The sequence below is a fragment of the Etheostoma spectabile genome, unplaced genomic scaffold (assembly GCF_008692095.1).
Source record: "Etheostoma spectabile isolate EspeVRDwgs_2016 unplaced genomic scaffold, UIUC_Espe_1.0 scaffold325, whole genome shotgun sequence".
In the NCBI taxonomy this organism is placed as follows: Eukaryota; Metazoa; Chordata; class Actinopteri; order Perciformes; family Percidae; genus Etheostoma; species Etheostoma spectabile.
In genome coordinates this window covers 813,893-827,259 of record NW_022605585.1, presented here as the reverse complement: position 1 = coordinate 827,259, position 13,367 = coordinate 813,893, and the positions used below count along the sequence as shown (strand labels likewise).

General features: G+C 44.8%; 1 protein-coding gene across 1 annotated transcript in view; it reads right to left on the bottom strand.

The window, feature by feature from the left end:
• Positions 1-1,422: 1,422 nt before the first annotated feature.
• zmiz2 (zinc finger, MIZ-type containing 2) overlaps positions 1,423-13,367 on the bottom strand; it is a 45,505-nt gene continuing 33,560 nt past the window's right edge. Inside the window, exons 14-20 of the mRNA XM_032511139.1 lie at positions 13,177-13,334; positions 10,934-11,001; positions 10,770-10,838; positions 9,576-9,817; positions 7,260-7,375; positions 5,241-5,450; positions 1,423-1,757 (exon numbers count right to left, since the gene is read on the bottom strand). Coding sequence (XP_032367030.1) covers positions 1,479-1,757; positions 5,241-5,450; positions 7,260-7,375; positions 9,576-9,817; positions 10,770-10,838; positions 10,934-11,001; positions 13,177-13,334 — 1,142 coding nt within the window. The 3' untranslated portion in view covers positions 1,423-1,478. The remainder of the gene's footprint in view (positions 1,758-5,240; positions 5,451-7,259; positions 7,376-9,575; positions 9,818-10,769; positions 10,839-10,933; positions 11,002-13,176; positions 13,335-13,367) is intronic.

The window sequence follows — 13,367 nt, the reverse complement described above, 5'->3', positions numbered from 1 at the left end:
GAAAAAAAACCTATATATATATATATATATATATATATATATATATGTATATATATATATATATATCACAGTGCTGAAGGATGGTAGATACAATGAACCTCAGCTCGGACTTCATGTATTTAAAAAAAGAAGAAGTAGTCTATCGTACATCTGGGTCCCGGCCTTCATATTTGTCCTTTTTTCGTGAGGTGGTCACTCGGATCTTCTTTTTTTTTTTTTTTTTTTTTTTTGTAACTCCGACATTTGACAGATCATCCAGAATCAAAAATAGTCCCCACTGCCCTTATCTACATCCTTATGTGTTGAGGTCAAAGCTGGGGATATTCTAGGTTTTTCTTTTTGTCAATCGACACACACACACACACACACACACACACCCACCACACACACAACACACACACACACACACACACACACCACACACACACACACACACACACACACAACACACACACACACACACCACACACACCACACACACACGTCTCGTGTCGTGTCGCAGCTCCTCTCGTGGCGATTGTTGACAACAAGAAAAACATTGAATGTCCTCGTCTTCAACCTTTAGTGCGGTGGTTCCCAACTAAAAGGTACCGTAAGCGGTGGGGGGGGGGGGGGTGTGTGTGTGGGGGGGGGGGGGGGATGTGGGGGATACACAGTTTAAATATTACGAGGAAAGACTTCACAACTCTGGGACTGACCACAATGATAGTAATTTCTATTTTGTTGCACGGCTTCCCGAGGTAAACATAGAAATACAGCGTAATCTACAAGGAAGTGCGTGTGCAAAAGGGCGCCCCGGCAGAAAGAAAAGGTTTGGGAACCACTGGACCTTGTGTGTCCTTTAACTCATCCCAGCTTCCATGAACTAAAAACATAAATTAAACACTTTCTGTTTAAAACCTTCAGCCTGCGATTTGTGCTCTAGTGTAAAATGCTGGTCTGCAGAGTCAGTGCTGTTAGAGTCCTCATGATAGACGGGGTCCCCCTGGTCCTGTAGACCGCAGGTAAGGAAGTACAGCAGACAAAAGATGCACAAAAACTAAACCATGCACACACACACACACTTTCCCAGTGACACCCATGCACTGACACACAACAACACCCACACACACACACACACACACACACACACCCTCTCGCCATTGACACCCATCACTGAGACACACACACACACACACACACACACGCACACGCACTGACACACACACGCCCATCGACACGCGCGCACACACACACTTTCCCACGACAGACAGAGACACACACTCACCCTTACAACCACGCACTGACACAAGCACACACACTCGCCCATTGACACACCCACACACACACCACACACACCGCACGCCGTGCGACACAACCACTGCACTACACACACACACACAGCGCCCAGTGACACACACACACGCCCATCGACACATGCGCGCACACACACTTTCCCAGCGACAGACAGAGACACACACTCTCCCACTGACATACACTTACACCACACACTCGCCCATTGACACACATGCACGACACTTTCCCATGACAGACAAACACACACCCACACACACACACACCACCACTGTGCTGTGTTGGACCGTGAGGGGGCTACAGCAGTCGGAGGCTGACGATGGCGGGCGGGGGGGGGGGGGGGGGGACATGGCGGCGTTCAGTTTCCCGAACAGGGACAGCAGGTCGTCGCTGCTGTTGTTGGGCAGGTCGGGGGGGCCGAGGTAGGACAGCAGCTCGTCCGGGTTGGTCAGCTCAGGAAGAAGCTGAACGACAGACAAATGATCAAAAATTAAATTCAACACCAAACCAGCGGTTATATTCACTGTCGTGCAATCTGTCGGTTATTTTCTCGATTAATGGATTAGTTGTTTTGGTCACTAAGGTGTCAGAAAATGGTGAAAAGTGTCCCAAAAGCCCGAGATGACGTCCTCAAATGTCTCATTTTGTCCACAACTCAAGGACAGGACAGAAGGAACTAGAAGATATTCACATTTAAAAAGGCTGCAATCAGAGAAGTGATTTATTATTATTTATTTATCTAAATACTCGGCGATTTGATTAAAAGTTGACAACTAATTGATTATTCTTTGCAGCTCTACCAAAAAGTCAAGTCTGGAGATATGAAACCGTTGCATTAGGGAAAAATGTTGGAGGCCAGGGTCTGTTTTTTGTCAAAACTCAGAGAATTATATCTACGAACGCTCTCAAAAGAGCCAATTTAGGAAAAAAAAAAAAAAAAAAAGTTGTGGCCAGGTTGGTCCAGTGGTAGAGCGGGCGCACGTGTCCTCAAGGGTTGTGCGCCTCGACGCAGGGGTCCAGGGTTCGAGTCTGAGGACTCCCTGCCTGAGTTCCCTCTCTCACCTAGCGGTCCTGTCAAAAATTAAAAAGTGGAAAAAGCCCCCAAAAAAATCATCTTTAAATGGAAAAGGTTCTTTGCCGAGTGTGAAGAATAAGACGCTTAACCAGCCTTAAAGAGCAGAACAGCCAATCAGAGATGTTCGTTGTTAAAAACAACATCTCCAATTGTTACTCGTGGTAGGTTTTTCTGCAAAAATGTGACTTTTATAAGTTTATGGTCTTTGTTTTAACTCTTACGTTTCAGTTATTAAAGGGAAATCATCTGAAATCAAAACAAAAGTACGGAAAAACAGGATTAGCGACGCATTTATTCTGAGAATAAAGTCAGAATTTTGACTTTAATCTCTGAAACCAAACTGATTTTTTCCACATTGGTCCTAATCTTCTGGATAAAACTGGAGACGAGGTTCAGCGCAGAGACCTTTAATTAATTATACGTATGGCTTCGGAGAACGTTCTTGAGCGATGATATTTTGTACAAGCACTCCCAAATATATGTCTCATGTGTCTTCTCCACCAAAGGTGGTTCTGGTGCTGGTTCGGAGTCTGGTCCACATATCGAACCGGTTCTTTGCTTTTCCACACAAATAAACCTGGTTCTGGGCCAAGAATGCAGGTTCCAGCTCAGCACCAACGTAGCGCTGGTCTAGAGACAAGAACCGGTTATGTCAGGTGTTCAAAAACAAGAACTTCTGGCGGCCATTTTGAAAACCCCGGTCAGCTGTTAACCATAGAGAGCTGTTGATGTTAGCTCTGGACATGGATGGGGAACCAGAACCACCGTGGTCTGGGGAGGAAACCAGAACCACCGTGGTCTGGGGAGGGAACCACTGGTCTGGATCTTCCCCAACATGAGAGCCAGCAGACCGTTGGTTTCCTCCCCAGACCACGGGGGTTCTGGTTTCCTCCCCAGACCACGGGGGTTCTGGTTTCCCATCCATGTCCAGAGCTAACCAGCGCTACGTTGGTGCTGAGTTGGAACCTGTTTTCTTGGCCCAGAACCAGGTTTACTTGTGTGGAAAAGCAAAGAACCGGTTCGATATTTGGCCCAGACTCCGAACCAGCACCAGAACTGCCTTGGTGGAAAAGACATATTAGAGAACTGGCGAGTAGAACCAGCACCGAACTGGCACCAGCACCGGCACCAGAACCAGCATCTGGTTAGCCTTGGTGGAAAAGACATAAGAAGGATTTGTTCTCACCTCTGAAGTTACTTCTTCTTGTCAAGAATTACTCTGCTACACTACGCCCCAAAAAACGTCATTTTTACACTTTTGTACAGATTACAGGGTAATTTTGGTTGTTTGTTTTTTTTCAACCTGGACCCTATTTCCCCGTGTTTTTGTGTCTTAGTGACTAATGTGAACAAAGATCTTTGAAATGGATCCAGTATTCAGCAAGAACGCTGTAACCAGCATCCGTAAACCGGGCTGCAAATAATCCTTTAGGGCGGGTCCCAACTCTCCCAAATATTATGGGAAGGATCCCTACAGATTAGGGGGGGAGAATCACCAGACGCCTCCCTATACGATATTGTCCCAATACTTGATACAATATTATTGCCATTTTTAATTTATTGCAATATTCTGCAATATATTGCAATCTAATTTTTTTCCAATTTCAAATGACGTCCCCAAAAGGAAACTTAACATCCGTTTCATCTAAAAAGAAACATTTCTCTGTTCAGATCTCTTCAATGTTATTGCTGCAAAATGGGACAAGCTGACCATCACATATATAATATATATTAAAAAGATCCATATTTGGCGCCTTTGTATCAATATATCTCCACCAGACTCCATGTAAATAATCACTACTTTTAGCGTGTATAGAGCGCCTATCTCCACCAGACTCCATGTAAATAATTACTACTTTAGCGGTATAGAGCAGCATACTCCACCAGCACTCCTGTAATATCACTACTTTTAGCGTGTATATAGCAGCGATATCTCCACCAGACTGCATGTAAAATGATACTTTTAGCGGATATAAGCCACCAGATTCCTACAGGTAAATGGCGGTGAATTAAGAGTTTATTTCAACCAGACCAGAGTGGTGATTGTTGGAACAAATGGTTTTTAGACACAGTTAACTTTGCATGAAGTGTGTTACACAATAATCAAATTAATATTTAAATATATATAGTTTGGTGGGTTTGGCGCCAGTGATTTTGGGGCTGTTTCCTGTCAAATAAAATGATCTTGCTCTTTAACAGAAAGGTCTATAAATCTGTAGGGATCCTTTCTATAATGTTGTCAGACACTTCGAATAATAATCTGAAAACGTCAGCGGAAAAAAGGCACTTTTAGTGGACGTAAACTGAACTGCACGCTATTGCCCGTTAACGTCTCGCTTAATACTGGACCAAAAAGATTGCTGTCACTTAAAAACATGGGGGGGAAAATGGGTCTAGGGGGGGAAAAGACATCAAAGTTACCCTTCAAACAAACAGGGTAGGACGTGTTAATGAGTGAGCTTTAGAAGGTGCTGTTAGGTAGATTTTTTTTTTTTACCTTTAGAGAGAGCCAGGCTAGCTGTTTCCAGTCTTTATGCTAAGCTAAGCTATCCCGCTGCTGGCTGTAGCTTCATAATCCCCGTAAGCACATGAGGGTGGTATGGATCTTCTCATCTAACTCTCAGCGAAAAAGCAAATAAGCAAATTTCCCAAAATGTTAAAGAGTATTTTTTTTTTTTTTTAAGTTGTAAGAAGTTGTGATAATTAGCTTCTATTCTTGAGGTTGAGGGAAAATAAAAGTTAAAGTCCCACATTTCACATGTAGCAGTTATATATATATATATATATATATATATATATATGTGCCCTCAACTAAGAAACAGAGACATGTACGTGCTCTTATGTAACGGAGTCAACAGGTCGGTCCACTCACATCCAGTGCGTGATCGGGCCCTTCTCCCCCGGGTGCCCCGGGGCCTCCCAGACCGAAGGAGCCTTCGCTCTGCAGCCGGGAATTCTGGGAAGTGATGTTCCGCTGCGGCAGCGGGCTGCCGGCGTCGCCGAGACTCGGGTTACCGTGGACCCCTGAACTGTGCTGCTGGAGGATGCTGTGGGCGTGCTCCATCCGCCCGGAATGAGACGTCTGGTGGAGACGGGAGCAGGAAGAGACACAAAGACAGACAGGAGACTCTTTATATTATGGTAATTAAAGTAGCACGATGCTGCACTGAAAACACCGAGCATGATGGGTAAAATCCTTGTGGGCTAATCTTAACATGTGTATTGTCCTCGGGTTAAACGGACCCCGTTTCAAAGTGTTTTATATCAGAAATATGGATTTATTTCAACCAAATTGTCCAAAAATAACATGGATGATTCCAAACAACATTCTGAATGATTTACTTTCCTTTAATTTTTTGGGTGTTTTATTTAATCAGATTATTATTTTTTTTTTTAATGGTTTCAAACCAGTTACTTTATTATCTGCTCTAGCTTTTCAAACAGTCCAAAATGATGACAAATTGCATTTTTTTAAATTGAAAAAAAAACAGCCCATTTTTGGAGGAAGAACCCTAAAAACTGTAAATTCCACTTGTTATACGTTCATGTTTGTTGCATCTTATCTATTTAACCAATGCTTAGACTTGTGAAATAAAAGTCTTGGGGCCACTTAGGGAGGGTTAGAGGTGTTTTTCCCTTCTAGGTTCTAAATGTGATTTTATAATACATGTTCTTTTTTAGCCAAAACAATACGTAAATATGCTGTATTTTATATACATTTTTACGTATTACAGGAACCATTCACACACTGTGGCCCAGGCTGCCGTACAAGGTGCCACCTGCTCATCAGACACACACACACACACACACACACACACACACACACACACACACACACACACACACACACCTAAAAACCTGTTCATCGGATAAATACTCACACACATCTACACACCTGCTCATCAGATACACACTCACACACATTTACACTCCCATGGCAACTCGGGGTTCAGTGTCTTGCCCGAGGACACTTTAACATGGGGCTGCAGGGCCAGGGATTGAACCACCAACCCTCCAATTGGCAGCCAACCGCTCCCTTAGATTGTATTTATTATGTGTATTAATTGTTAGTGTCCGGGCCCGTTTACACAGGCTTCATAAAGCTTCCCGGGGACTTAAAACTTCTCCTTATTAATCCTTTTGGGATTACTCCCGCAAGGAAATTGAAATTCCGGCATCCGTTTTTGCAAGAAATACACTAAAAGACCGTATGGAGAAAACAATACTAACAGTAATAATAATAATCCCATTTCACATGTCTGCATGATGTCTGATGATCTTGCCTTTAAACTTCTTGTGAATATAAACTGAGCTGAACAGAAGCGAGTGACAGTAGAGGACGCGCTGTCTCCTTCAGCCTCGGCTAGAGGCTCTCAAACCAACTCAGGAGCCAGAAGGACGAGACAGTCAGTGCGCACTCTGAGACCCAACAGGTCCAGGTCCAGGTTTAACTGGAAACCAACGGCCCCTTCACACTTATAGCTCGGGGAACCTCTCCAATAGGTACACTATCAATATCGAAAGGGTTTGACAATATCCTTGGCTGTGAATTTTCATTAATTCACATTTATTTTATTTTTTACTCCAAGTATTTAGGTGTTGTTAAAAGGACTTGCTTAAAAGGACTTTGAACACGATACTGCCGTTTTTTTTGTCTTTTCACGGGATTTATTGACAATAAGAGTCTTATTCTTTGACCTTTTACTTCTGTGATTAAAGTCTGAATTCTTACTCTTTAAAAATAAAAAATAAAAACGTCAGTATTTTTTAAAGTCAGAATTCTGAGAAAAAAATAATCTGAATTCTGAGATTAAAATCATGTTAAGGGCTTCCTGTGTGTTTTGCTCATTCATGTGTTATGTGTGTAAGACGTGCACTAAAGGTGTCTGACCTGCTCGGACTGATAGGGGAGCGGAGGTCCAGAGGAGGCGTACTCTCCGAGCGTCGGGGTGCCAGGAGTGTTGGGGAAGTCCGTGAATCCCGCCTGGCTGGAGAATCCCTGGCTCCCTACGGGACCAAAACAACACACACGTCACGTCTAAATAACAACAGCTGTAGTGTATAAACAGACTTTTTGTTTTCTCTTGCAGTGCAGCACGGAGGGAAAGTGCTTCCAGCTGTGGAGTTGAAGAAGACATATACGGGGGGGGATAACTGGTCTTGGAATATTGTTCTGGGTCACGTACCATCTACGAGCAGATGATCTGACTGACTGAGCTGGAAAGTGGGATTTTGCAAAGTACGTGTATTTATAGATTATATACACGTCACGTTTATAAAAGATCTTTTATACCTTAAATCGCCCTGAGCAGGGCTGCACGATATGAGAATAATAAAAAATATGCAATAACGTTGTTGAATAGCAATATTACTTTCCATCAATAAGCCCATATCACCTCTCCGGGAACCATCACCTTATCGTGGTGGAGAGGTTTGTGTGTCCCTATGAACCTGAGGGCTGTGTTGTCTGGAGCTTTGTGCTCCTGGTAGGGTCTCCCATGGCAAAGAGGTCTCAGGGGAGGGGCCAGACAAAGAATGGTTCAAAAACTCTAATGGAATATCAAGGAAGGGATGGAGGGACCCTGCCCTGTGGAAGCCCGGGGCCCCCGTCTGGAGCCAGGCCCAGAGCGCCTGGTGGCCGAGTTTGCCACGGAGCCCGGTCAGGAACAGCCCGAAGAATCGCGTTGAAAGGAGCCAGTTGAGGTGGTTCGGGCATCTGGTAAGGATGCCTCCTGGGCGCCTCCCTAGGGAGGTGTTCCAGGCACGTCCTGCGGGGACCTCGGGGACACTAGACTAGTGTGAGAGATTATATCTCCAACCTGGCCTAGGAACGCCTCGGGATCCCCCAGTCGGAGCTGGTTGATGTGGCTCGGGAAAGGGAAGTTTGGGGTCCCCTGCTGGAGCTGCTGCCCCCAAGACCTGATACCGGATAAGAGGATGAAGATGGATGGATGGATGGATGAGCACATATCAAACTTTTTTTCTTTTTTGTGAGGCACTTCTAAGCCTTTATCATGATAGGACAGCTTAGATGTGGAACGGGAGAGAGAAGGGAATGACATGCAGCACGGGGCTGCAGGCCGGAGTCCAACCTGTGGCCGCTGCGTCAAAGACTGAGCCTTTGTATGTGGACGCGCGCTCTACCAGGCGAGCTACCCGGGCGGCCCAGATATCACACACTGCTTTCAGCATTCTGCTGAACTACGACAAGTTGCTTGTTGAATTTAAAACCAACAAAAGGAAAATCCCTTCCAACGTTGTTTTATTGAACAAATTGAACACTGAATTGAATATAAAAGGCGACACTAAAAAAAAAGAAAGAAAAAGAAAGAAGAAGCAGTTTTCTGCTGATATTTTAATAAATATATTTTATATTATATTTATATATTTAATAAATCCCTAAGTGTCTCTTGTGTTATGTCGCAGCCTTTTGCAGTTTCGTCACTGCGTCAGCTGATTTTGTGATGGTGATAAAAAAGCGATATATTGTGCAGCCCTAGCCCTGAGTTCATAATATTTTTATATACTATATTAACATAATACTGTGAAAGTTTGCACATCCGCAGGTGGTTCATCCGGGCCGCGGTCAGACTCTACAACACCTGCACCACCTGATAATGTTGGAGTTTCTCTTCCTGCTTCAACTACTCAACATGGCAACTACTCAACAAGTATTTTTTATTATTTGTATTTATATTTTTCCATTCCGAGTACTTATTCATACTATGATTAGATACAATATCATCTGTACTATGGTTACGTTTGCTATATTATTTAATCACATGTTATTCTATTTAATTTCACGTCACTTATTCACTTGCATTGCAATATTTTTTGTCCTATGACCACCTAACTTTACTTAATATCTCTTATATAAGGCCACTTTACATTCATTCAGTACATTTTGCACATTGTCTGCCTGTTTGTTGTTGTTTACTGTAGAAAAATGCTGCTGTAACAAGGGAATTGCCCCATTGTGGGATAAAGAAAGTATTATCTAAAATATATTTGCAGACTCCTGCTGAGCACAAATATTTAAACTATTCCCGTGTTCTGCGAGGTGAAATGACTGTTTTGGTCAGAGGAGGCTGGTGGCAGAGACAACGTCTTAGAGGGCTGTTTGACAGTCGTTACCCTGGGGTACTTCCTCCCCACTGACCCCCCCCCCCATACACAGTTTCCCTCCCCAGTCTTGGCCCTGCCGTACCTGGCCTGTTGTAGTCGGGCGTGTTGCGGCCGCCTGCAGTCAGACTGTGGTAGGGGGACGACGCCGGGCCCAGAGCGGCGATCATCTCCATCACGTTAGGCAGGACCATGTGACTCGGGCTGACGGTTCGGCAGCGCTTCAGGACCGGACCGTCCGGCTCCTCCTTTATGTGCAGGTCGGGTTTGACGGGCACCGGCCTCCAACCGCAAACCGGGTCGATGGTGATCTCCTCATAGTCAGAACTGACAGAGGAAGACATAGATGTACATGTACATTTATTATCATTATTCATTCCGAGATGCAAAGGTTAGTTATTAACTCTTAACGCCAACTGCGTCCTTTTTTACGAAAAAAAAAGGTTTGTTGCAGCTTGTTAAATGTGAATATCTTCTAGTTTCTTCTCTCTTCTGTGACAGTATACTGAATATGTTTGAGTTGTGGACAAAACGAGACATTTGAGGACGTCATCATGGGCTTTTGGGAAACTCTGATCCACACTTTTCATCGTTTTCTGACATTTTACAGACCAAACAACTAACCTATTAATCAAGAAAATAATCAACAGATTACATGACAATGAATATAATCGTTAGGTGCAGCCCTACAGTTTGAGCCCTACAGAGGTGTGTTCAGGTGCAGTCAGGGCATGCTGGTCTTACAGGGAGGTGTGTTCAGGTGCATTGTGGGCGTATTGCTATCTAGAGGCAGTGGGAAGTGATCACGCCATAGACCAACAAAAACCTCTAAAGTCAATAACGCAGCATTTCATTGTTATTCTGTGCCTAGGCTCGTGCACACCACACACACACTATACTTATTTTACACACACACACACACACACACACACACGGACACACGGACGGACACACACACACACACACACACTAGTGCTCTTAGATTGTTAAAATAGGGCCCTGAACAACTCATCTGTTCATCCAGAAAATAATCGACTGATTAATCAACAATGAAAAGAATTGTTAGATGCAGATTTACTTCATTCATATTTCATTTGCTTATTTGTGTTTAGCTATTATTTAACGAGAATAGTTGGAGTTGCCTGAGGCCGAAGATTTTCATTGCCAGCGACAACTTCTGTTATTTTTGTCCACATGGCAAATAAAGCACCGTGAATAGATGGGTTGCTCACTCGGACAAACACAATTATTGACACAAACTCCACACATAAAGACATACTTGTGGATGTAGACGAGAATCCCCAGCATGTACTGGTCCACCTCCAGCCCCTCTAGCAAAGCGGTTTTACTGTGAACGAGACAAACAAAGTGTTATGTTCCACGCTGAGAGGATGCTGAGAGTCTAAAAAAAAAGGTGCAATGAAACCTTGATGCAGAACGTACTTGCACACAGGACATCTCCAGGTCCCTCTCTCACAGTTGAGCTGCAGATAGGACTCCAGGTCGAAACACTACACAAATACAAGACATCAGTGTGAGAGAATTCATTTGTATGTATAGGTGCGTATGTGTGTGTGTGTATGTGTGTGTATGTGTGTGCTAAACAGTCTCGGGAAGGAATTTGTTTTGGTGGAACATACAGTACAATATTAAATCAAGTTAACCGTTAATTAGCTATTTAAAGTGCTCATTCTATGCTCATTTCAGGTTCATAATTGTATTTTCAGGTTGTACCAGAATAGGTTTATGTGGTTTAATTTTCAGACATTGCTGCAGCTCCTCTTTTCACCCTTTGCTTTGAGCTCTCTGTTTTAGCAACAGAGTGAGACATCTCACTTCTGTACCATCTTTGTTGGGACTCGCACATGCGCAGTACCTAGGTAAGGACTACTAGCCAGTCAGAAGCAGAGTAGGAGGGTCCTGACAGTATCTAGGTAAGGACTGACTAGCCAGTCAGAAGCAGAGTAGAGGCCTCACAGTACTAGGTAAGGACTACTAGCCAGTCAAAGCAGAGTATGGAGGGCCCTGACAGTACCTATGTAAGGACTACTAGCCATCAGAAGCAGAGTATGAGCCCTGACAGTACCTAGTAAGGACTACTAGCCTCAGACAGAGTAGAGGGCCTGAGAGTACCTAGGTAAGGACTACTAGCCAGTCAGAAGCAGATATGAGGGCCCTGACAGTACCAGGTAAGGACTACTAGCCAGTCAGGACAGAGTATGAGGGCCCTGACGTACTAGTATAGGACTACTAGCCAGTCAGAAGCAGAGTATGAGCCTGACAGTACCTAGGTAAGGACTACTAGCCAGTCAGAAGCGAGTAAGGGCCCTGACAGTACCTAGGTAAGGATTACTAGCCAATCAGGGCAGAGTATGAGGTCCCTGACAGTACCTAGGTAAACTACTAGCCAGTCAGAAGCAGAGTAGGAGGGCCCTGACAGTAGCTAGTGAGACACTAGCCGTCAGAAGCAGAGTAATGAGCCCTGACAGTACTAGTTAAGGACTACTAGCCAGTCAGAAGCGATATGAGGGCCCTGAGCATACTAGGTAAGGACTACTAGCCAGTCAGAAGCAGAGTATGAGGGCCCTGACAGTACCTGGTAAGGACTACTAGCATCAGGCAGAGTATGAGGGCCCTGACAGTACCTGAGTAAGGACTACTAGCCAGTCAGAGCAAGTATAGGCCCTGACAGTACCTAGTATAAGGACTACTACCAGTCCAAGAGTAGTATGAGGGCCCTGACAGTACCTAGGTAAGGACTACTAGCCAGTCAAAGCAAGGATGAGGCCCTGACAGTACCGAGTAAGGACTACTAGCCAGTCAGAGCGAGTATGAGGCCCTGACAGTACCTAGGTAAGGACTACTAGCCAGTCAGAAGCAGAGGATGAGGGCCCTGACAGTACCTAGTAAGGACTACTAGCCATCAGGGGCAGAGTATGAGGGCCCTGACAGTACCTAGGTAAGACTACTAGCCAGTCAGAACAGAGTATGAGGCCCTGACAGTACCTAGGTAAGGACTACTAGCCAGTCAGGGCAGAGTATGAGGGCCCTGACAGTACCTAGGTAAGGACTATACCAGTCAGAAGCAGAGTAGAGGGCCCTGACAGTACCTAGGTAAGGACACTATCCAGTCAGAAGCGAGTATGAGGGCCCTGACAGTACCTAGGTAAGGACTACCTAGCCATCAGAAGCAGAGTATGACAGCGTGCCATGCTAGCAGCGGCGACCATTACACCGTGGTGTTACAAAGTGTTGCACGTTGGTCTCTGAAGTAAAGTCTGGACTACAGTAGAGCTGTTTGTGAACAGTGGTATTTGTTGAAGATGGTACGTCCCTTTGGGGGGGGGGGGGGTGGACCTTTGGGACTTTTTCACTTTGTAAACATGCACAAAAAATATACCCAACACAATAAATTAAAAGCATAATATGAGCACTTTAAATTAGCTAGATACATGGTTAGAACTCATTATCTCTTCCCACTTCGTCCACACAATCCAAATTTTCTTAAAAACTTGACATTTTCAGCGTGTAGCTTGCAAGCTCGAAGGTTTGAGAACCAAAACACGCAGAGAACGACGACGAGGCGCAGAGCCTGACATCCTGTGTGTGGCCCACGCACCGGATGTCAGGCTGTATCCTGAAAAAACATTTACTTCCGTTGGATCTGGACTAGCGGGACCCCCCACCTGTATGTGTCTGCAGTCGTGGCCTCTGGCCGGCAGCTGGATTCGTCTGAACGTGATCGGACATTTGAGGGAAACTTTGATCGCCGTCTGCTCCACGCCGTCCTCTCCGTTCAGGCCGGGGGTCCCGGGGATGGTGCCGTTACTGAAATTTCTCTTTACTGAAACAAAAAGGCAATTGGGGGGGGGGGGGG